The sequence below is a fragment of the Lissotriton vulgaris genome, chromosome 6, assembly GCF_964263255.1.
Source record: "Lissotriton vulgaris chromosome 6, aLisVul1.2, whole genome shotgun sequence".
Taxonomy (NCBI): domain Eukaryota; kingdom Metazoa; phylum Chordata; class Amphibia; order Caudata; family Salamandridae; genus Lissotriton; species Lissotriton vulgaris.
The window spans coordinates 129474737-129500541 of NC_141694.1; the positions used below are offsets into that span (position 1 = coordinate 129474737).

The 25805-nt window shown below is 46.8% G+C and overlaps 1 protein-coding gene across 5 annotated transcripts in view; it reads left to right on the forward strand.

Annotated features, from left to right (window-relative positions):
- CLIP4 (CAP-Gly domain containing linker protein family member 4) overlaps positions 1–25805 on the forward strand; it is a 303168-nt gene that overhangs the window by 135858 nt on the left and 141505 nt on the right. For all 5 annotated transcript variants that reach the window (XM_086926149.1, XM_086926148.1, XM_086926150.1 and 2 more), the window contains exon 6: positions 7879–7997. In XM_086926149.1, coding sequence (XP_086782275.1) covers positions 7879–7997 — 119 coding nt within the window. The remainder of the gene's footprint in view (positions 1–7878; positions 7998–25805) is intronic.

Below are 25805 nucleotides of genomic sequence, written 5' to 3' on the forward strand. Positions count from 1 at the left end.
GTTTTGTTTTGCTATCCTATGTTTTGCTATCCTATGCTTTGATTTATTATGCTATGCTATGCTGTGTTTTGTTTTGCTATGCTGTGTTTTGTTATGCTATGCTATGTTTTGTTATGCTATGCTATGTTTTGCTATGCTATGCTTTGTTATGCTAAGCTATGTTTTGTTATGCTATGCTATGTTTTGTTGTGTTTTATTATGCTATGCTTTGTTTTGCTATGCTATGTTTTGTTATGCTATGCTATGCTGTTTTGTTGTGTTTGGTATGCTATGTTTTGCTATGCTATATGTTTTGTTTTGCTATGCTATGTTTTGTTCTGTTTTGTTAAGATATGCTATGTTGTGTTGTGTTTTGCTATGTTTTTCTATGCTATGTGTTGTGTTTTGTTATGCTATGTTTTTTATGTTATGCTGTGTTTTGTTATGCTATGCTTTGTTTTGCTATTCTATGCTTTGTTTTGTTATGCTATGTTTTGTTGTGTTTTGTTATGCTATGCTATGTTTTGTTGTGCCATGCTATGTTTTGTTGTGTTTTGCTATGCTATTCTCTGTTTTGCTATGCTATGCTTTGTTATGCTATGTTTTGTTATGCTATGCTATGCTTTGAAATGCTATGTTTTGTTTTGTATGCTATGTTTTGTTGTGTTTTGTTATGCTTTTTTTGTGTTTTGCTGTTTTGTTATGCTATGTTTTGTTATGCTATGTTTTATGTTATGCTATGTTCTGTTAATGGTATGCTATGTTTTGTTATGCTATGCTTTGTTTTGTTTTGCTATCCTACACTTTGTTTTGTTATGGTATGCTATGCTATGTTTAGTTTTGCTATCATACGCTTTGTTTTGTTATGCTATGCTATGTTTTGTTTTGTTATGCTATGCTGTGTTTTGTTGTGTTTTGATATGCTTTGTTATGCTATGTTTTGTTGTGTTTTATTATGCTATGCTTTGTTTTGCTATGCTATGTTTTGTTATGCTATGTTTTGCTATGCTATGCATTGTTATGCTATGTTTTGTTATGCTAAGCTTTGTTTTGTTATGTTATGCTATGTTTTATTTCGTTATGCCATGATGTTGTGTTTTGGTATGCTATGCTATGTTTTGCTAAGCTTTGCAATGCTATGTTTTGTTATGTATGCTATGTTTTGTTATGCTATGCTTTGTTTTATGTTATGTTATGCTATGTTTTGTTATGTTGTGTTGTGTTATGTTATGCTATGTTATGTTTCGTTTTACTATGCTATGTTTTGTTTTGCTATGCTTTATGTTATGCTATGCTTTGTTTTGTTATGCTATGTTTTGCTATGCTATGTTTTGTTGTGTTTTGTTATGCTATGTTCTGTTGTGTTTTGTTATGCTATGTTCTGTTGTGTTTTGTTATGCTATGCTATGTTCTGTTGTGTTTTGATATGCTATGTTTTCTTTTGTCATGGTATGTTTTGTTTTGCTATCCTATCCTTTGTTTTGTTATGCTATGCTTTGTTTTGTTATGCTATGCTTTGTTTTGTTATGCTATGCTTTTTTTTGTTATGCTATGCTACACTTTGTTATGCTATGCTTTGTTATGCTATGCTAAGCTATTCTGTGTTGTGTTTTGTTATGCTATGTTGTGTTGTGTTTTGCTATGTTTTGTTATGCTATGTTTTGTTATGCTATGCTTTGTTTTATGTTATGTTATGCTATGTTTTGTTAAGTTATTCTATGCTATGCTGTGTTGTGTTTTGTTATGCTATGTTGTGTTTTGTTATGCTATGTTGTGTTTTGTTATGCTATGTTGTGTTTTGTTATGCTATGCTATGTTTTGTTATGCTATGCTATGTTTTGCTATGCTATGCTTTGTTATGCTAAGCTATGTTTTGTTATGCTATGCTATGTTTTGTTGTGTTTTATTATGCTATGCTTTGTTTTGCTATGCTATGTTTTGTTATGCTATGCTATGCTGTTTTGTTGTGTTTGGTATGCTATGTTTTGCTATGCTATATGTTTTGTTTTGCTATGCTATGTTTTGTTCTGTTTTGTTAAGATATGCTATGTTGTGTTGTGTTTTGCTATGTTTTTCTATGCTATGTGTTGTGTTTTGTTATGCTATGTTTTTTATGTTATGCTGTGTTTTGTTATGCTATGCTTTGTTTTGCTATTCTATGCTTTGTTTTGTTATGCTATGTTTTGTTGTGTTTTGTTATGCTATGCTATGTTTTGTTGTGCTATGCTATGTTTTGTTGTGTTTTGCTATGCTATTCTCTGTTTTGCTATGCTATGCTTTGTTATGCTATGTTTTGTTATGCTATGCTATGCTTTGAAATGCTATGTTTTGTTTTGTATGCTATGTTTTGTTGTGTTTTGTTATGCTTTTTTTGTGTTTTGCTGTTTTGTTATGCTATGTTTTGTTATGCTATGTTTTATGTTATGCTATGTTCTGTTAATGGTATGCTATGTTTTGTTATGCTATGCTTTGTTTTGTTTTGCTATCCTACACTTTGTTTTGTTATGGTATGCTATGCTATGTTTAGTTTTGCTATCATACGCTTTGTTTTGTTATGCTATGCTATGTTTTGTTTTGTTATGCTATGCTGTGTTTTGTTGTGTTTTGATATGCTTTGTTATGCTATGTTTTGTTGTGTTTTATTATGCTATGCTTTGTTTTGCTATGCTATGTTTTGTTATGCTATGTTTTGCTATGCTATGCATTGTTATGCTATGTTTTGTTATGCTAAGCTTTGTTTTGTTATGTTATGCTATGTTTTATTTCGTTATGCCATGATGTTGTGTTTTGGTGTGCTATGCTATGTTTTGCTAAGCTTTGCAATGCTATGTTTTGTTATGTATGCTATGTTTTGTTATGCTATGCTTTGTTTTATGTTATGTTATGCTATGTTTTGTTATGTTGTGTTGTGTTATGTTATGCTATGTTATGTTTCGTTTTACTATGCTATGTTTTGTTTTGCTATGCTTTATGTTATGCTATGCTTTGTTTTGTTATGCTATGTTTTGCTATGCTATGTTTTGTTGTGTTTTGTTATGCTATGTTCTGTTGTGTTTTGTTATGCTATGTTCTGTTGTGTTTTGTTATGCTATGCTATGTTCTGTTGTGTTTTGATATGCTATGTTTTCTTTTGTCATGGTATGTTTTGTTTTGCTATCCTATCCTTTGTTTTGTTATGCTATGCTTTGTTTTGTTATGCTATGCTTTGTTTTGTTATGCTATGCTTTTTTTTTGTTATGCTATGCTACACTTTGTTATGCTATGCTTTGTTATGCTATGCTAAGCTATTCTGTGTTGTGTTTTGTTATGCTATGTTGTGTTGTGTTTTGCTATGTTTTGTTATGCTATGTTTTGTTATGCTATGCTTTGTTTTATGTTATGTTATGCTATGTTTTGTTAAGTTATTCTATGCTATGCTGTGTTGTGTTTTGTTATGCTATGTTGTGTTTTTTTATGCTATGTTGTGTTTTGTTATGCTATGTTTTGTTGTGTTATGCTATGTTATGTTTCGTTTTACTATGCTATGTTTTGTTTTGCTATGCTTTGTTATGCTATGCTTTGTTTTGTTATGCTATGTTTTGTTGTGTTTTGTTATACTATGCTATGCTTTGTTGTGTTTTGCTATGCTATTTTTTGTTTTGTTATGCTATGTTTTGTTTTGCTATCCTATGATTTGTTTTGTTATGCTATGCTATGCTGTGTTTTGTTATGCTATGCTACGCTTTGTTTTGTTATGCTATGCTATGCTTTGTTATGCTATACTTTGTTATGCTAAGCTATTCTGTGTTGTGTTTTGTTATGCTATGTTGTGTTTTGTTGTGTTTTGATATGCTTTGTTATGCTATGTTTTGTTGTGTTTTATTATGCTATGCTTTGTTTTGCTATGCTATGTTTTGTTATGCTATGTTTTGCTATGCTATGCATTGTTATGCTATGTTTTGTTATGCTAAGCTTTATTTTGTTATGTTATGCTATGTTTTATTTCGTTATGCTATGATGTGTTGTGTTTTGGTATGCTATGCTATGTTTTGCTAAGCTTTGCAATGCTATGTTTAAAAAACTTTATTCACAACCCCGGGCTGTGAATAAAGTTTTTTCCTATACACCCACGAGCCAGGTACTTTTTAATCCTTCACTATATCCCACCACTCACATTAATACCCCTACCACGTACATCACATGCACCACGCATAGTCCATACTATCAGTGCTCCCGCGTAGTCGTAGGTCGTAGCACGCCGCATCCCGTTAGAGGGGTGCGAAGACCCCTATGATGAAGCATGACACCAAGGGGCCTTTTGGTGTGTGAGGGGTATTTTACAAAACACTGAGTGACCCCACACTCCTGTGGGTGACACTTTCCCCATTCACTGCGAGTAGGATTCCCTTTGTTTATGTAACTGTGCCTGTGGAGTAAGAATCCTACTTCTATACCCTACCTCCCTCTTCTGATGATTTTTTGTTTTGCTATCCTATGCTTTTTTTTGTTATGCTATGCTATCTTTTGTTATGCTATGCTGGTGAGGGTGTGTGAGAGTGAGAGGTGTGAGGGTGGGTGAGGGTGTGTGAGGGTGAGGGGGTGTGACGGTGAGTGTGTGTGAGAGTGAGGGTGTGTGAGGGTGAGGGGGTGTGAGGGTGAGTGAGGGGTGTGAGGGTGGGTGAGGGTGTGTGAGGGTGAGGGTGGGTGAGGGTGTGTGAGGGTGAGTGGGTGTGAGGGTGAGTGTGTGTGAGAGTGAGGGGGTGTGAGGGTGTGGGAGGGTGAGTGAGGGTGTTTGAGGGTGAGGGGTGTGAGGGTGAGGGGGTGTGAGGTGAGGGGTATGAGGGTGAGGGGGTGTGAGGGTGGGTGAGGGGTGTGAGGGTGAGGGGTGTGAGGGTGAGGGGGTTTGAGGGTGAGGGGGTGTGAGGGTGGGTGAGAGGGAGTGAGGGTGAGGGGTGTGAGGGTGAGGGGGTTTGAGGGTGAGGGGGTGTGAGGGTGTGAGGGGGTGTGAGTGTGAGGGGGTGAGAGGGTGTGTGGGTGAGAGGGTGTGTGAGGGGGAGGGTGTGTGAGGGTGAGGGTGTGTGAGAGTGAGGGGGTGTGAGTGAGGAGGTGTATGAAGGTGAGGGGGTGAGGGTGAGGGGGTGTGAGTGAGTGAGGGGGGTGAGGGTGAGTGAGGGGTGAGGGTGTGAGGGTGAGTGACGGTGTGTGAGGGTGAGAGGGTGTGAGGTTGTGTGAGGGTGTGGGGCTGTGAGGGTGAGGGGGTGTGAGGTTGAGGGGGTGTGAGGGTGAGGGGGTGTGAGAGGGTGTGAGGGTGAGAGGATGGGGGTGAGGGTGAGTGAGGGTGGGTGAGGGTGAGGGTGTGTGAGAGTGAGGGGGTGTGAGGGTGAGGGTGTGTGAGTGAGGGTGTGTGAGGATGAGGGGGTGTGAGGGTAAGTGAGGGTGTGTGAGGGTGAATGGGGGTGTGTGAGGGTGAATGAGGGCATGTGAGGGTGTGGGAGGGTGAGTGAGAGTGAGGGTGTGTGAGGGTGAGGGTGTGTGAGGGTGAGGAGGTGTGAGGGGGTGTGAGGGTGAGTGAGGGGGTGTGAGGGTGAGTGAGGGGGTGTGAGGGTGAGGGGGTGTGAGGGTGAGGGGGTGTGAAGGTGTGTGAGGGTGAGGGTGTGTGAGGGTGAAGGAGTGTGAGGGTGAGTGGGTGTGAGGGTGGGTGAGGGAGTGAGGGCGAGGGGTGTGAGTGTGAGGGGTGTGAGGGTGAGGGGGTTTGAGGGTGAGGTGGTGTGAGGGGGTGTGAGTGTGAGGGGGTGAGAGGGTGTGAGGGTGTGTGGGTGAGAGGGTGTGTGAGAGGGTGTGAGTGTGAGGGGGTGTGAGGGTGAGAGGGGGTGTGAGGGTGAGAGGGTGTGTGAGGGTGAGAGGGTGGGTAAGGGGGGGTGTGAGGGTGAGGGTGTGAGAGTGAGGGGGTGTGAGTGAGGAGGTGTATGAGGGTGAGGGGTGAGGGTGTGTGAGGGGGTGAGGGTGAGTGAGGGGATTGAAGGAGAGTGAGGGGGTGAGGGTGAGGGGGTGTGAGGGTGGGTGAGGGAGTGAGGGTAAGGGGTGTGAGGGTGAGGGGGTTTGAGGGTGAGGGGGTGTGAGGGGGTGAGAGGGTGAGGGGTGAGAGGGTGTGAGGGGGAGAGGGTGAGTGGGTGAGAGGGTGTGTGAGGGTGAGTGGTGTGAGGGTATGAGGGGGTGTGAGTGTGAGGGGGTGTGAGGGTGAGAGGGTGTGAGGGTGAGAGGGGGTGTGAGGGTGAGATGGTGTGTGAGGGTGAGAGGGTGAGTAAGGGGGGTGTGTGAGGATGAGGGTGTGAGAGTGAGGGGGTGTGAGTGAGGAGGTGTATGAGGGTGAGGGGGTGTGAGGGTGAGTGAGGGGATTGAAGGAGGGTGAGTGAGGGTGAGAGGGTGTGAGGTTCTGTGAGGGGGTGGGGGTAAGGGGGTGTGAGGGTGAAGAGTGAGGGAGTGAGGGTGAGAGGGTTGTGAGGGTGTGAGGGCGAATGGGTGAGGGTGAGCGGGTGAGAGTGAGTGAGGGTGTGTGAGGGTTAGTGAGGGTGTGTGAGGGTGTGTTTGAGAGGGTGAATGAGGGTGATGGGGTGTGTGAGGGTGAGGGGTGTGTGAGGGGGAGTGTGAGGGGGTGTGAGGGGGTGGGGGTGTGAGGGTTGTGAGGGTGAGGGGGTGAGGGTGAGTAAGGGTGTGTGAGGGTGGGTGAGGGTGAGAGGGTGTTAGGGCGTGTGAGGGTGAGTGAGGGTGTGTGAGGGTGAGTGAGTGTGAGTGAGTGTGTGAGGGTGAGGGTGGGTGAGGGTGAGAGGGTATGAGGGTGTGTGAGGGTGAGGGGGTGAGGGTGGGTGAGGTTGAGAGGGTATGAGGGTGTGTGAGGGTGTGTGAGGGTGAGTGAGGGTGAGTGAGGGTGTGTGAGGGTGAGAGGGTGTGAGGGTGTGTGAGGGTGAGAGGGTTGTGAGGGTGAGGGGGTGAGGGTGAGTAAGGGTGTGTGAGGGTGAGAGGGTGTGTGAGGGTGAGTGAGGGTGAGGGTGAGAGGGTGTGAGGGTGTGTGAGGGTGAGGAGGTGTGAGGGTGAGGGTCCGAAGTAAATGGTGGCAGGGCAGATATCATAAGACAGAGAGAAGAGACTGGTGGTGACTGCGTTGGTCAGATTCAGAATCAGGAGGGGCTGAGTCAGCACAGTCTGCAAGGGATCAACGTGTCTAGAGGCAAAGCATAGCGGATGTAGCATTGCAGCTAGCAAGTCGAGTGTTTTCAAGCTGCGTGTCCCTAGAGAGATGGCAACACAGCAACAACATTTGAGGAGCAAGGCTACTGTAAGCAAGCACAGTAGGCTTTCACTTTCGTCCAGAAACAAGCTCTTGACATTGCTGTGGCAGGGGAGTGGGAGCGCGAGCGCATTCCTTTGAAGTCTGATGCGGAGGCGGAGGAGTGGCAGCATTTGAAGTCTGATGCGAGGCGTGCACGCACATAGATCACATGAACTGTGTCTAATCCGCAGTTTTGGCAGACTTTTTGTACTGCTTACTAGAATCTCGCCGCAATGCTTACGCATTGCTTCAGCGAGACCTAAAAATGAAAAAACGTGTTCCAATAGTATTAAAAAAATTCAAAATAAAGTTAACTCCTAATGTATAAAATCCCCCATTTATAAGTAAAACCCTCTTCAAACCCCTTGAGACTCATACATGTTTCACAAATGCTACTCTGTTAACAGCAAACAATTTTTAAAGTGAGAAAGAAGACACAAATGCCAAAAGATCATATCATTAGTTTTTGTCCAGGTTATACATTTTATACACACATTATATCCTTATGTGCACAGTGTTAAATAGAAAATGTTTTACAGTTTCACAAGTTGACTGTCTTTTTACATTGATATAGAAGTGATTTTTAATTGCAGATGTGGACGCCACCTGCAGCGACTTTGATTTTGGAACAGCTCTACACATTGCTGCGAACAATTTGTGCACAAGTGCGGTCAAAAGCTTATTGGAACATGGAGCTAACCCTGCCTTTAGAGTAAGTTTGGTTTATAGGTTTATATATTAATTCATCTGTTACTAATACTGATAAGGCGAAGCCGTTATGCTTTGCATTGCAGTACAGCATTTTACAAAAGTGACGACAGGAGCCATAAGTTTCATTTGTGTAACACTCGGAGAGACAAGATGAAGAGTGGATCCATGCTTTGATGCTCTAGATTTGTTTGTTTGCAATGCTGTTAGCTTAGGACAGGGCTGCTCTTATCATTTGCCAAGATGTACAAAAAAATCAGTTTTGTGATTTTCGAATTGTGAATTTTTGCCGTTTGCAGAAAAACGGGCTGGATTACAAAAAAAATTGAAAAGATTTATTTTCATTTTGTAAGAGGAGGCAGTGATCTGTGGGACTGCCTGCTCTTAAAGAAATGTTTCACCCACGTTCACAAAAGGGGAAGGGGTCCCTTGGGGACCCCTTATCGTTTGCGAGTGGGTTACCGCCTCCTCTACGGAGCTGGTAAATTATGAATGTTTTGTGACTGCATTCTGGTTACAAAACATTCATACATACCAGTGCTATTCGGTATTAGGAAGGGATGCTCTAAACACGCCCATTCCAAATATCGGATAGCCATAATAAATTGTAAATTGGTAACAAGTTACTGAGTCACATTTTTCCTTTTGTACATGGCAAAATGCATTTTACCGGTCCCAAACGGTCTGGGCCGTTTGCGTCTGGTAAAATGCTTTGTACATCTGGCCCATGGATTGGGATTTGAGGCAACCACTTGCTCATGATTGTATGGTTTTCTTGTATATCTCTGTTGCCTCCTTTTGATTCAGGGCTTTCTCTCTTGTGCTTTTGTTCATGCAGCCCAGGAGCATGTAGGGTCAGTCCTTAATTTGTAAACAAATAATTGCTAAGGGCCTCTTCAGGAGGCCACTGCAGCTTGCACCATCTATTCACAACTACTAAACAGCCCACGCCTACAGCTGTGACAGTTCAGACTATTCCAGACCCCCCCAAGGTATTAGTCATTTTTAATTAAGATGTGAGTAAAAAAACAATGTGATTTTGTACTCCTTTCTAAATTAAACAAACCATGTTACTGTGTGGCAGACTGTCATAAGTGCTGGTGTTGACAATTAAGTGCCAGCACTGAGCACTATAACCACCGACTCAAATTAATCACTGATGTATGTCTCACATTTTCCTGATTGGCTCACATGTATCCTTCTGCTGCTGACATTGTTTGTATTCAGGGAACTACTTGTTTTTATTTTCCTTTAACCCCTTCACTGCGGCGGCTATTCCGCCGCAGTGCTAAGGGGGCGGGGCAGCCGCGCGGTGGGCGCATGCTGGTGACGGAATCGCTCCGTCAACAGCCGCGGTTGAGTTGTGCTCATGACGGAGCGGTTCCGTCATGGCCCCGCCCGCTCAATAGAACGCGCCGCGCAGGCGTGAAATCAGCGCCGCGCAGGCGCGGCGGCCGGGCCATGACGGAACCGCTCCGTCATCAGCACAGCGCCACCGCGGCTGATGACGGAGCGGTTCCGTCATCAGCATGGATAGGGTTAAGCACTCCATGGAGAGTATGTGATTTCTTGCTCTGTCCCCCATGTGCTCCTTCTCCCTTTATTTCGCTCCCTGCTTGTCCTTGCTCTTTGTTAATCCCCCCCGTCTTGCCAACCTCATCCGTTGCTTCTCCTGCCCCTCCCGAGCCCTTTAATTCTTTAAAATACCTTCCCTCTACCAAACTCCTATTGTGCTCTCCTGCCTATCCCTGCTTCTCGCCCACTTAACCCAACTTAACTTTATTTTACTTTACCAAGCCTTTGTTTACCAGCAGCCCTATCATCAGGTTTCCATCTTAAAGTTAGCTTTTTACCCATTACAAGATGATCGTCGAGGAATGTGCATGCCGAGCTGTCCAGAGGAAATGGGTTTGTATTATATGAACAAACCCCTTCAAACAATGGCCGCCGTAGATGTACCCACATCCTTGGCAGCCTTCTTTGAACGTGTTGTTTGAATGTTAAAAACTCGTTCAAATATGGCAGCCATAGATGCACCCACATCGATCTTTAAATGCTTTTCTTCAGAAAGATCCTCCAGCCTGACTGTTGACGGAAGGTAATTTTGTCAAACTGCTCTTCAGGATGTTGTAAGAATGCTTATTTGAGGCCACGCATACATTTCTCTAAATATGCAGCTGAGTGGGTTAACATGCCTGATTTTGGCATGTTTGACTGGTAAGCCTCAGGTTTGATCCCTAATGCATGTTCCATTGCTCCTGAAATAAATAAGAGATTGCCAATCAGCACCTTTTAATTACTCCTCTGCCTGAAACCTGTGCTATTTTAAATCAAAATAAAATAGTTGGTAGCAGGTCTCAAATGAGGTAACTGAATTATTTCCACCTAGCCTCAAGAAAGGCAAAAAAGGTGATTGCCTTGAAATACATTCTACTCAACACTCGCTCCGCCCGCAGACATGCCATCGAACTCTGGGACCTACTCGACTCCACCACCCCAGACATCGCCTTCCTGATGGAGACCTGGATGAACCCCTCCTCAGCACCCGACATCGCCATAGCCATCCCTGACGGCTACAAGATCGCCCGCAGGGACCGCACCAACGGCACAGGAGAAGGAATCATCATTGTCCACAGAAACATCCTCAGAATCTCAACCAGCACTGACGACCCGCTTATCCCTGCCGAACACCTTCACTTCCAGATCCACTCCGACCCCAACACCACCCTCAGAGGAACCCTCGTCTACAGACCTCCCAGCCCCCGGCCGCAGTTCAGCGACTCCATCACTGACTTCGTCAGCACGCACGCCCTTGCGTCCACGGACTACATCCTCCTCTGAGACATGAACTTCCACCTGAGAACAACAGCAACTCCACCACCCTGCTCGACAACCTTGCCAACCTTGGACTAAAACAGCTTTTTACGACCCCCACCCGCTCCGCCGGACACAAGCTTGACCCCATCTTCTCAGCCAGCAACTGCGTAAACTTCAGTCACACCACCAAACTCCATTGGACCGACCACCGCTGCATCCACTTCACCTTTGAGAAAACTACCTCGCACCACCGCACATAACGGGCCCCCCACCGCAGCTGGAGCAAAGTCTTAGAAGACTAGCTAGTCTCCACCCTCGCCCGAAAACCAACAGACACCGCCGACACCGACACTGCCGCCCTCAACCTCAGGCAATGGATTGACGACTGCCTCAACACTCTTGCCCCGATCAAGAAACCCTCAAACAGATGCACCGACAGAAAAGCCATATGGTTCACCGCCGACCGAACAAACACCAGACAGCAACACAGTCTACGAAAGTGCCATCCGCAGACACCACCAACTCATCCGAACCGCCTAAAGGACCTCTTTCAAAGAGTGCATTAAAAACAACGCATACAACAGCAAAGAGCTCTTCAACATCGTGAAGGAACTCTCCAACCCCAGCTCCAACTCCAACAACATCCCGCCATCGCAAGATCTCTGCGACGCCCTAGCAACCTGCTTCCACCGCAAAATCGCAGACATCCACGACAGGTTCAGCAACCAGGCCCCCCCGACAGACACAGAAACCTCCGACTCTCTGCCCCCAGCCTCACTGACATCGACCCCCTGCCTTCCTGGACCCACGTCAACGACGAAGACACCATCAAAATCATGAACACCATCCACTCCAGTTCACCATCCGACCCCTGCCAGCACCACATCTTCAACGAAGCAAGCTCCACCATCGTACACCACCTCCGCAAGATCAGCAACAGCTCCTTCGAGACCGCCACCTTCCCAGAGAGCTGGAAGCATGCCGAGATCAACGCCCTACTAAAAAGAGACAAAGCTGACCACAAGGACCTCAAGAACTTCCGGTCCATCCTCCCGTTCCCGGCCAAAGTCACCGAGAAGATCGTCAACAAGCAACTGACCTTCCTCGAAAAGAACAACATCCTGGACCCATCCCAATCCGGATTCCGCAGCAACCACAGCACCTAAACAGCCCTCATCGCTGCAACCAACGACATCAGGGCCATGATGGACAATGGAGAAACCGCGGCCCTCATCCTCCTGGATCTCTCGTCCGCCTTCGACACCGTCTGCCACCACACCCTCCGCTCACGCCTCCACAAGGCAGGGATCCGCGACAGAGCACTGGACTGGACCACCTCCTTCCTAACCGGTAGAACCCAGAGTGTTTGCCTCCCCCATTCCGCTCGAAAGACACCAAGATCAACTGCAGCGTACCCCAAGGGTTGTCTCTCAGCCTGACACTCTTCAACATCTACATGGCACCGCTTGCCAACATCGCCAGATTGCACGACCTCAACATCATCTCATATGCAGACACCCAGCTGATCCTCTCCCTCACCAAGGTCCCCACCACCGCCAAATCCAACCTCCACGAAGGAATGAAGGCCATCGCCGAATGGATGACGATCAGCCGCCTGAACCTGCATTCGGACAAAATGGAGGTGGTCCTCATCGGATCCACCCCCTCTGCCTGGGACGTCTCATGGTGGCCGGCCGAACTGGGAGCCGCACCAACCCCCACTAACCACGCACGCAACCTGGGAGTCATCCTGGACTCCACTTTGTCAATGACCCATCAAGTGAACGCCGTCTCCCCCACCTGCTTCAACCCTCCCCATGCTCTGCAAGATCTACAGATGTATCCCCACCGGCACCAGAAGGACAGTCACCCAGTCCCTCGTCAGCAGCAGACTGGACTATGGCAGCACTCTCTACTCAGGAACACAGCCAAACTCCAGAAACGACTACAATGCATAAAGAACACCTCAGCACGCCTCATCCTCGACATCCCCCGCCACAGCCACATCACAGCCCACCTGAAAGACCTACACTGGCTCCCTGTCAACAAAAGGATCACCTTCACGCTCCTCACCCATGCTTACAAAGCTCTCCACAACACCGGACCAGCGTACCTCAACGAACGGCTCACCTTCTAAACCCCGAACTGTCAGCTTCGCTCCGCTGACCACGCCACCGTCCCCCGCATCCATCGAGCGATTCTCTCACCTCACTGCAAAAAACTGGAACACCCTCCCCATCCGCCTACGACAGACCCATGACCTGCTGGACTTCAGGAATCTCCTCAATCAAGACCTGGCTATCCGAGCAGTAGCAGCATCACCCCCTCCCACCCCCGCTCCTTGAGACCCTCACGGGTGAGTTGTGCGCTCTACAAATGTACTGATTGATTGATTGATTGATTGAAATAACTTTGCAATGAATGGTGTTCCTGCATTCAAAAGATGCAAGTATTCCTTCATGGTCCGTTACACATAGATTGTGTGACTGATGGGCAATTTCTTGCAAAGGTGTCACTCCAACAGAAATAGTACTGCTTAATAGCATATGTTATAATAACAACAGCCATGCTTTTACTATTGTTCAGAAGCCTGTAGCACATGCCGTGTCAAATTCACTAAAGTATTAAAGTTCTTTTTAAGTCCTAACAGCGTAGTGTTTAACATAATGTAAAACATTTGTTACAAATGTATCCAAATTTCCTTTGAGGAGAGTGACCATGTTCTCCGAAATGTCTAAGCTAATTATAGAAATATGCTGGCCTGGACACTAAAAGCAACCACCTTAAATGGGGTACAAGAGAAACACCAGACGCATAAAAGGCTCTGTGGGCAAAGTAGAATGCCTCATGATAGCTCTTTCAGGAAACCGGTAACCAGTGCAACTGATAGACCCTCAAAGGACCTATGGAATGTCCTGAAATTAATAACAAGTCACAATGCTTTATTCTGAATACCTTGAAGCTTGTAAATAGCTGACTCCAGTGGACCAACATAGCAAACATTGGCATAGTTCATTCCAGAAATGATGGTAGCATTAACAGCACAAGCTGTCACGTGGCAGACATAAAATGAAGGTCTTGTAGATGTCGTGGGAAGTGATAACCAGGCCTTTCATCCCTGTTACTGTATGCCCAGGCACTTAAAGGAGCCCATATGGTCCAATTACAAGTGGTAAATTGCAGGTGGAGTGCTAACACCACACCAGTAATTACCAGCACTGTGCGGTAACAACCTACCAGTGTTGTGCAACTACAAGTTAAACCTCAAAGAATGGGGTAATTACTGTGCGGATCTAGGTTTGCCAGGTGGTATTCAGCATGGTAATCCCTTTCCTGTGGGGTTTAGCGTACACACTTAGCATCTGCTCTGAGCACATGGTTTAAGTGTGCTGGGGCTGTGGTAAAAGCGTGTTGTAAGATAAGTTGGAGGGAAAGGGTAGGAAAAGTAAAGGAAGCAGTGTAGAATGTTATGGGGCGGCGGGGGATGTTAAGGTCCCACATGCCTTGTTTGAGATTTGGACTGGGGTCTTAAAAGGGGTCCGGGCTGCAGTGCAACCTTTTCCAACATTTATTTTACCTGCAGGATTTGCAAGCCGGTAAAAGCATAGTTTGCTGTTTCCGCACCTAGTAAAGTGTGCAGGAACGCTGAACCTCTTATAATGTGCAGGACGGAATTTTACAAGGCAGTTTCACTCCGCACAGTTCTCTATCGGGCTTATTTCTTTTATGGGCAGCTTGCAAATGGGCTGATTAGGCAGAAGTAGCCATGGCAAAGCAAACCAAGCCCAATGGCCTGTATATGGTTTTTGGAAGCAGCTACCTATCTTATATTGAGAAATATAGAGTTTGGTGAGCCATTAAATGAACAAGGAGAGCTGAACCAGAGCTGAATCGAGTTGCACAGAGGTTCCGGCTTGGCTCTAAGATCCAATGCACGAGCCAAAACCAGGAAATGATTGGTATATAAATCATGCAACAAACATCATGCAAAATATGATAAAGTGTCTTCAAAATAAAAAAAAAGTATATATATATTTTTGAACTTGCAGAAAAGTTTCACCATAGTACATCAGATTATATCTCTGCATTGAGACGCATTTATTAAATGTTTATAAGATCCTGTTAAACAACTATGTCCTCTCAACCTAATGGAAATGCCATTGTTGAACTTAATTGCGCACAAAAGGAGTTAGGTCCTTAGCGGGGCTGAGGGAGGGCTGGACCGTTTTATAATAAACACACATAGAAATTGCCCCCTTCTCACACTACGTACAATATGATTTTGAACAACGACCAAATAAAAGAATTCATTAAATCTGGTCTGGTACATTTATTTATACCTCTTATTCATATATTTTGATAGAAACTGATAAACTCCTGGAATTTTTTAAAGGCAAGAAAAAGGAGTACACATACCGAAAAAGGCACATACAATCTTATTCAATTAGTAAAATACATTTCAAATTCACATAAAACATCATGACAACACCTACAGAAAAAGCATGAAAAAGTCAATCAAAATACATCCAAACAAAGAGCAACAACGCTTTTGTCCCTTAATCAAGGACAAAAGCAAACAGATACAGATATTCCTCCGCCCCTCCCCACAGCGCCAGTTCGCGTAGATAGAGAATATAAAGTGTGCCATCCACTATTTGAAGAAGAGAGTGAACTTATCGACAGAAGTTACTAATGGTCACCTACTCAGGATAATACAGATCATTAACAGAGCCCTGATGAGGGTTTGGGGAGTAATGACTCGAACCTGAAACGTGTCGGTGTTAGAACTGGGGGTCTCTAGTTGGCAGAGGTAGGTACCACTGTCCAAATAGGGACCCTTGCTTCTAGTCAGGGCAAGGAGATAACCCTCTTAGATAACCCCTGCTCGCCCTCTAGGTAGCTTGGCCTGAGCAGTCTAGGCTAACCAGAGGCAATGCGTTAAGTATTTGTACCAACACTCACAGTAACACAGTGAAAACACCACAAACTGATTCCACAACAGTTTAGGAAAATAAAGATATTTATTCTAAACTACACAAGACCAAAACGTCAAAAATCCAACATACACAGTTCAAGGATATGGTTTCAAAAGAGTTCTTCAGGTTGTAATCAAAGTTCTTCAAGTTGCGATCAAATAATCCACAGATGCGTGAAAAGTTCACAGTTGCGTCACGTTTACTCACAGTACCTTTTAGATACAACAAAGTTCCACAAGCAGGAAGCTGGTGCGGTGGAAACAAGCGATGCGTTACTCCTGAGACCCTGGGGAGGCGATGCGACAGCCCCGCTGCAGCAGCGGGCGTGTTGCGACGAATCCGGTCTGTATGGGGAGGAAGGCAGCTTGCGTGGATTCCGGTGCGTAGGTTCCGTAGGAAGTCTGTTCTCGCAAAGGCACGATGCGATGATCTTGTAGGGGCTGCGACAATCTCCGGGGCGACGATGCGCGGTCCAGCGGTGATCCTCTCTCTCGCAGCTCCTCGATGCGTTGGTTCTGCGACGATGCTCGCAGCGACGTGATGCGGTCCGCAAGCAAGCGGTGCGGTGATCTCACCCAGCGACGACAGGCTCTGCGACGACACTCGCAGCGATGTTCGATTCTCCCGCACCGGTCTGGTGCGTCCCGCAAACGAAGGATGCGACGGCTCCGGCAGCGGCGTCAAGCGCTGCGCCGATCTCGACCTTCGTAGCGGCGGGAAACTTCTCACACTGTCGGGGATGCGCTCCGCAAGCGAGCGATGCAACACTTTTCAGCTTCAAAAGTCTCTCAAGCTTAGTTTCAAGCTTCCCAGCTCGGGTTCAACTTCCAGAGGCCCCACAACTGGATCAAGCACTCTAGGAAGGACAGAACTCTCTCAGCAGAGTTCAGGGAAACTGGGGGTGAAGTCCTTTTGTTCCTGGGACTTCAGAACAGGGAGCCAGCTCTTCTCAGGCCCTTGGAGATTCCTTCAAGACCGGGGACACAGCTCACAGCAAAGTCCTTCCCCTCTCCTTGGCAGCAAAGCAACAGGTCAGTCCAGCAGAGCAACAGCAGGACAGTCTTCCTTCTTCAGTTTCAGCTTTCTCCTTGGCAGAGGTTCCTTCTTGATTCCAGGATGATCTAATTTTCTGTTGTCAGGGGTCCTGTACTTATACCCCTAAAGTCTTTTTTCTCTCTGTGCATGTGGGCCCTGAGCCCGGTCTGAACCAGTTCTGGGTGGATCCTGAGCACTTTGTTTTGCTGGCTGCATCTTTCCTTTCAGAGTGAGGGGCAGGGTCCTCAGCCGCCCAGCAGGAGGTGGAGCCAGCATTGTGGCAGGCAGGCACAGCCCTATTCAGCCCAGGTGCTAACTCTTCCCACCACTCAGGTAGCAATGCATCCTTTCAGCCGAGTGCTGACTCATCCAGCCTCTGGGGGAATTCCCCAGCCCCTGTCACTCACAAACCAGACAGTCAATACACATACACAAACAGGCTCAGGCACACAGAAGGGTCAGACAAGAGAACAGCAACTTTCTAAAAGTGCTGTTCTCAAACACAGGATTTAAAAACCACCTTTCCTAAAAGATGTGTTATTAAATTCTGAGTTCAGGGATACTAGATACTTATGTCCTATCTTGTTCCTATGGGAAGAAATGCTGTTAACCACTGTAGCCAGCATCCCCCATGTTAACCTATGGAGCAAGATAGCCTTACAATAGTGAAAAACGAAAATGGCTGTAATTCACTACCAGAGCATGTCACCTGCACTAGTACATGCTCTACCTTTCGCATACACGGCACCCTGCCCAGGGGGGTACCTTGGGCCTTCCATAGGGGTGAGTAATGTGCACGAAAAGGGAAGGGTTAGGCCTGGTCAGCGGGGACGCGGACCAGGAGGACATGGCAGTTCTAAACTGCCCGTAGGCGCTGCAGTGGCAGGCCCGAGACACCATTTTTAGAGCTACTCCTGTGGGTGGCACAATCAGTGCTGCAGGCCCACTAGTAGCATTTGTCATCACCAGCCCTGGCACACCCAGTGCACTTTACTAGGGACTTCATGGTGATACAAATATGCCAAACATGTATACCCAATCAGAATAACAATTTACATAGAGAGCATATGCACTTTAGCACTGATCAGCAGTGGTAAAGTGCGCAGAGTCCTATTGCCAACAACCACGGGTCAGGAAAAATAAGGGAGGAAGAAGCAAAAAGTTTGGGGATGACCCTGCAAAAAGGGCCAGTTCCAACAGTCGGCAAATTCAACAAGAGCCAATTATTTCATCTAGTGACCTTGATTAAGGGACAAAAGCGTTGTTGCTCTGGTTATAAATTTTGTCTTCATAGGATTGTAATTAATGAAATAACCTAGTGTGTTTCGAATTTGTGAAATAGATTTTTGTACATGTTTGTTTGGATGTATTTTGATTGACTTTTTCATGTTTTTTCTGTAGGTGTTGTCATGATGTTTTATGTGAATTTGAAATGTATTTTACTAATTGAATAAGATTGTATGTGCCTTTTTCGGTATGTGTACTCCTTTTTCTTGCCTTTAAAAAATTCCAGGAGTTTATCAGTTTCTATCAAAATATATGAATAAGAGGTATAAATAAATGTATCAGACCAGATTGAATGAATTTGTTTATTTGGTCGTTGTTCAAAATCATATTGTACGTAGTGTGAGAAGGGGGCAATTTCTATGTGTGTTTATTGTTGAACTTAAAGCAAGTCAGTTGTCTTGTTCACCCTAAATGTGACCTAGATTCTCAATACACATGAAGCCACATTAGAGTATATTAAATGAAACACAAGAGGTTTTCATTCAGCACGCATCCTGAACATATTTCAAAGTGCTCTCATATGTAGTAATGAAGAAAAAGGAGGCACAGCCAAATAAAATATTAGCTTAGAATCACACAATTTGGTCAAGTGGGGAAGTCAAGATCAGATTTTCTGGTTTGACACTGCGCCATTCAACCACAACATGAGTATCTTTCTCTCTCATGCTTTACATCAAAAGTTAATGTGTTGTCTTTAATTCTTGGCACATTAGTTGAGAGTGTACATTAGACCTGGCTTTTCCCGTTGGATTAAGTGATGATTGTCTCTACCTCTATCTTTCAGCGCTGAGTTGCCTAAGGGTGGTCACACGCTTTATGAATCCCACAAACATAAACATAAACACTTGGCTCCTATGGAAACGTTAGTGGCTCGTCCACCTCTAGTTTAATACAATTTTAAAATAATGACTTGCATATTCATCATGCTTTTAGTTGCAGGCTGGACCTTGTGACACTATACATACCCATGAGACTATCCCCCAGTTCACCTACCTGGAGTCAGTTTTGTGACTGTTTGGTTACACACAGGCATCTTCAGCAATCATATTACCCAGTTTAGCTATTGTAATATAACATAATATGTTGCCTACCAATTACTTTAACTTGCATGTTTTTCATTTAAGGTGTGCACATTGTATTTTATATGCATTTACCTGAAGGTGAAAGGACAACCACATAGCTACTGAATATCTTGCTGCCTTTTAGCCTCGTTCCGACAGGGTGGCTAGCACCGTTGAGCGGAGGGCGTGGAGGTGAGAGACAGTCACTTCCGCTGCGTGAGGGACCGGTTAGCGGTCTAGTGGCTGCAAGGCAGACGGGCTGAGGGCTACAAAAGGCACTGGAGATTCCGCCCGCGTGGTGGTGAGTGGGCAGTGGCAGGGCCAATAGCTGCTTGTGTGGCGCCAGCGCGCTGACATTTTAAATTGGTAACGTGTTCTTTTAAAAAACGGACTGTGCTGCATTGTAATTTTAAATAATTTTCTTTTTGCAGTGTATTTCAACTGAGACTCTGGTGGGGCCAAGTCCTTGCGGCTGAGGCTTCCCACCCCCCGCACTCCCCTGACTTACCTGGACGCATTCGGGGCGGCTGTCTTGTCTTTCCTTCCTCCACGCCTCGTTCCGACAGGGTGGCTAGCACCGTTGAGCGGAGGGCGTGGAGGTGAGAGACAGCCACTTCCACTGGGCGAGGGACCGGTTAGCGGTCTAGTGGCTGCGAGGCAGACGGGCTGAGGGCTACAAAAGGCGGATGTCCCCCCGGAAGCGCAGCGGACGAGCTCAGCGGGCGCGACGAAGGCGCGCCGAAGTGTCGCCAAAGTCGAGCCCGTCTGCGGCCGACTGCGGGCTAGGGCGATAACCCCTGCTCCACATGGTAAAATCTATTGGAACAGGGAGCTGCTCCTTAGCCTGCGTCCGGAGACCACCTACCCGTGTAGGCATGGTATGACAGTTGAGGACGCGGAATGTGCTCATTGTCGGTTCCGCTTCGTCACCGCACTGCAGGGTACTGGGGAACAAGCCGCGCTGGTATGTGGCCTTCTTAATGTGAGATCACTGCGGAAGCATAGGCTTAACATTTTCGTTCTGCTCACTGACAGACAGTTTGATCTTCTGTTCCTTACAGAAACGTGGCTAGACCCGTTCTCTGATTCGGACATTATCGAGGCTATGCCGGAGAATTACTCCATGGTTAGGCAGGACAGGCCAGTGGGGAAAGGAGGGGGGATTGCGATTATTTTTAAAAAATATCTAGGTTGTCTACTGGAGATGGCCCCAGTCGCAGATAGCGAGGCGGGAGCCTTCATTATAAAAATTAATGGGGGAATGACGATCAAAGGCTTTCTAATATATAGACCTGGTACCAAGTTCAGGGAGAGTTTGTTAGATAACGTGACAGAGGCAGCGTTACGTAAGGATAAATTCTATTTACTGGGAGATTTAAATTTGCATCTGAATAGCCAAGGGGATAAAGGAGTGGAGGAGTTCTGCAGGGACATTCAAGCCCTTCAGCTAGAACTTAAGAGCTCAAGCCCCACTCATCGCCAAGGCCATCTTTTAGACCCGATCTTTGCAAATTGGGGAGGGGTTGAGGTCTCTACGATTGAGCCGATCCCCTGGACGGACCACTTCCTGGTGGTATTCTCCATAAACAGCATAAAGGCCATAAAACATACTCAGGCACCCCTGAACTATCTGAGGAGGAAGTGGGCAAAATTCTCCTTGGAGGATTTTAATGAAGCACTGACAGGCGAAGGTCAGCCAGGAGGAGAGGATATAGAATCGGCTGATTTTAATCTGAATAGGCGCATCAAAGAGTTGCTAGATCACACTGCACCACTCAGCAGAACATCTGCAGGCGTTCGCACGAAGAGAACAGCCCCAAGGTTCAATGGAGAATTACGGCGGACCAAGGCAGAATGTAAGCGAGCGGAAAGATCATGGAGGGTAGCGTATGACAGTCAGGCCAGGGAATTGTTTTTAGAAAAAAGGCGGATACAGCACAGGCTGATTAAGAAATCGAAGGCGGCCTTTTACGCAGGTAAAATCCTAGGGGCAAAGAACTCGGCTAAGGAGCTCTTCTGCATTTACAAGTCCTTGACCACTATAGATTATTCTGCAGACCCGGAGAATTGTTCGATAGAATCATGCGATCGCATTGCCGACTATTTCTCCACCAAGGTTGCAAAGATCTATTCGACCTTCCCCAATCCTCTCTCCACAGGGGTTGAGTCTGATGTAATATCTGGGGGCACGGAGAACTTGGGGCTTCTTACAATGTTCATCACCCCCCCTACTGAAGAGTTAGTCAGGACATGTCTTTCTGTAAAATCTGGCTCCCCTCTGGACCCGGTATCCCCTAAATGTTTGGGGGACAGCCTGGAGGTCCTGGAGCCTTATATAAGGCATGTCCTGGATGACTCTTTTAAGTCGGGCATGCTACCTCAGGGGTGGAAACAGGCAGTGGTGCTCCCCCTCCGGAAGAAACCTAACATCAGTTTTGATGTGTTAGAAAATCTGAGACCCATTTCTCTCCTGCCTTTTATGTCCAAAGTGGCTGAGAAGGTGGTAAACACTCAAATCATGGAATATGTGGAGGAGGCAGGGTTGCTCCACACGACGCAGTTTGGCTTTAGACCTCGCCATTCGACAGAGTCTGCCCTACTGATGGCAACTGAACACCTGAGGCAGGGCGTAGATGAGGGGCAAACAATGGCCTTGATCCTGTTGGACCTCAGCGTGGCGTTCGACACTGTAGCACAATCCACCTTGCTACAGTGTCTGAGCAGAGGTGGTATCGCTAACACTGCACTGAGGTGGGTCCAGGCCTTCCTAACGGGCAGAAGCTTCCAAGTGAGGCAAGGAGACTGCTACTCCAAAGGGGTCCCTTTGGGCCAGGGCATGCCTCAGGGCTCGTCTCTGAGCCCGACCCTTTTTAATTTGTATGTAGTGCCCGTTGCCTCCATTGTTGAGAGCCATGACCTCCAAATGGTATCTTATGCGGATGATACGCAGCTGGTCATCTCCCTGTCGCATGCGCCCTGTCTTGCTGCAGATGGCTTCCGGTCGTGCATGAAAGATCTAGCCGATTGGATGGCTATGAACTGTCTGAAACTGAACGGCAGCAAGACAGAGGTGCTTGTGGTGGGGAGAGACCAGTCTGCTTGGTCGTCGGCTTGGTGGCCATCTTGTTTAGGGCCGGCCCCCACCCCCTGTCAGGAGGCAAAAAACCTGGGGGTATGGTTTGATGCGGGCCTCACCTTTGGGCCCCAAATCAACCGTGTGGGGGGCTTGTGCTTTGGAGTTTTGAAAAAGCTGAGGAAAGTTCTGGAACTGTTGCCCATGGAGGCCCGTAAAACCTTGGTACATGCATTGGTGACCGCAAGGTTGGATTATGCGAATCTGCTGTACCTGGGGGCACCTGGGAACAGTTTTGGTCGCCTTCAAGTGCTGCAGAATGCTGCAGCACGTCTGATTCTCAGGCTGCCCAAAAGGGCGCCCTCGAGGGAGGCCTTGCAGAAGCTGCACTGGCTCCCGGTGAGGAGCAGAGTAGAGTACAAGGCCCTCTGCACCTGCCATCGGATTCTGAATGGCAGGGCACCTCGACCATTGCAGAGCTTGATTGAATCCTATGAACCTGCTCGAGCATTAGGATCTGCGGGTGGGGGACTGTTGAGAATCCCCAAGGTGAAGAAAGTTCGCATGGGACGCAGATCGTTCAGGTACTTAGCGGCAAAACATTGGAATTATTATTATTATTATTGCATTTATTGAGCGCACAGCTACCCGGAGGTTTCCCGGCGCTTGCCTTGGGAACCCGTCCTGGCTTTTCCCTGTGAGATAACCCCTACAGGGCATCCCCAAGGTGAAAGCCAGGCATCCCGCCGCAGGGGGGCCGTTGTGGAGATTAAGCAAGTTTAATGCCCAGAGTGAGAACCCATGATTAGATTAGGCACCGAAGCGGGAATTATCGAGTCCGTGGACATTTGAGCTCAAGACCCTGCCGCGTCGGGAATTGAACCCTGGTCCCGGGTCTGACCTCAGCTTCCGGGTCTGCCTGCTCTACACCGTGAGCCACACTTCTCCACCATAAATAAACTTCCGATGGAGCTACGTTTAGAACCAGTAGAAACTAGGTTCTGTGCTAAATTAAAAACGTACCTATATGTCAGATTGCTTGCCCTCCAGCTAACTCTCAGCTTCCGCCTCTCTCACCTTAGCGTGGGGACACGCCGGTGTGCGTTACTCAGCGCTCTACAAATGCCCCTATTGTTATTATTATTATTAGCCGTGTCTCTGACCCGCCCCTCTGCAATCAAGATCTCAGTTCTCACACTGTTTTTATGCACTTAATTATCTGAGTGTCCTGCGAAGCACTTAGCACAAAGCTATCATTGAGACCCAGTCTGCAGCCCAGCACACACCACCTGAAGAACTGTGTGTATACTGGAGGCAGCAACGACCCATGCTACAGCGGCACCATTGGGAGGAGGGGAGTGGGGAGGACTTGAAGGGCAGTGTCATTTGGGGGGTCATTTGGGGGCTGGGGTGGGAGTGTCTGAAGCCCTTTTAGCCCAATGGGTGTTGTACGCCTGCCTGGTAGTTCTTGCTGGACTCATCCTATTGGAGCAGCACCAAGGCTACATTGCATGTGGCTAGTTCCTTTTTGAGATGGTGTGATGGGTCAAAAAATAAATATGACTCTATCTTCAGCGCTGATGCCAACCCCAGAACCCAAATGCATCCTGTCACAGTTGTCTGGCCTGAGTCCGGCTGCGGATTAGCAAAACCACACATCAGAATGAGCCCTCGAGTGAGCCCTAGCCTCGAGAAGATGATGCATAAGAGCTTGATTCAGACTGAATCTGTTCATGGCTCCATGGTATCTTTGAACCGGAGTCAGAGAGACCTTCCTTCCCTAATCAGATTTGAGGGAGATGGTTCTTTTGTTACTTTGCCCATGATGCTAGCTTATTGCATGATATAAAATGCCTGTGAGTTTATTTGTATTTTCTTTTAATTCGTTCCTATGAAAAAAGGATGCTACTTGAGATACCCAGCCCCTATCTTCATTATGGGCCTTCAGATTGTCCTGCTTTTTCTGCTGTGGTGCGGAAGGAGTTAGGATTCTTGACATTGAGATCCAAAGACATTCTGCAGATTTTGGGCCCTCACAGTGACTCTGTTACAGATGGTTCTCCTCATAATGACTGGAGTAGACTAGAGGTCAGCACCCGGCTGCCCAGGGACCTTTAAGGCTCTTCCAGCAGACTGGTGCTCCAGTTCCTCTCTGCTAAAGCTTGGCCCTGTGGCTTTTACCAGTTATTTGATTTGGCCAGCTTTTCATTGAGATCAAGTAATTCTACTTTTGATAGAGCCATGATCTGTGGGAAATGGCAAAGTAACCCTCAGAATTGCTTCCTAACCACATGTAGAAACGGTTGAGACTGTAGTCTGTTCAGTGATTTTTGGCAGTGTGCTGGGAATCATGCCGGCATGTGTCCTAGGGCCCGATGTAGGTAGGCCGTTACCGATCGGTAACGGCCGAAAATACCGATTTTTGGCCCTTACCGATCGGTAAACAGCCATCGAGATGTAGGGAACCAAAAAAATTAATAATCGGAGTGAAAACCGAATCGGAATGAGCACCGAATGGGAAAGAATCCGATACGTACATACCGAAAATCGGATATGTAACGAATCGGTAACACACCGAATCGGATGCAAACACCGATTCGGTCAATGTACCGAATCGGTAGTGACACCGAATCGGAAAATAACCGATTCGGTCCATGTACCGATTCGGTAGTGACACCGAATCGGAAAATAACCGATTCGGTCCATGTACCGAATCGGTAGTGACACCGATTCGGAAATTATCCGATTCGGCCCATGTACCGATTCGGTAGACACACCGATTCGGAATGAAGCCGATTCGGTCCATGTACCAAATCGGTAGATAGACCGAATCGGACATGAGCCGAATCGGAAAACATACCGATTCGTATGAATCACCGATCGGGAAATTCCCCGATTCCGACAGATGGGGAGATGTAGGGAGGCACAGAAACACCGAAATCGGCTCAGAATCGGTAGAATTCACTCGGTATTTACCATGGATTACAATCAGGTGGTAACCAACTCCAACCCATATAAACAGCCCCAAAATGCATTGCAACTTGCAGGATGGCAGCTTTTTATGTCATTGCGAGGCGGCTACGGCTACAGCAGGAAGAACAGAGGGAATGGCTAAGAAATGAACAGGTCTACAGACAGAGGATAACCCTGTTCATGCTCACAGAGCCAGAGATCCTACAGAGATACAGGCTGGACTCTGACACCATACTTGAGCTCATCAGGGATCTCAAACCATTCTTGGACCACCACACCCCAAGGGCACACGCCATCCCTGCGCACATCCAGGTGCTATGCAGCCTACACCTGCTAGCGTCTGGCAGCTATCAAAGTGGAGTTGCAGCGGCAGGAGGGGTGAGCCAGAGCAGCCTGTCAAGGTTCTTCCACACATTCCTTGACGCCATGATACACAGGATGGACCAATACATCTCTTTCCCTGCAACCCACGCAGAACTGCTACAAACTAAAGCTGACTTCTACCAGATGGCACAATTTCCCCAAATCATTGGTTGCATAGATGGCACGCACATTCCGATTTGCCCACCAGCGGACACAGAATACATATA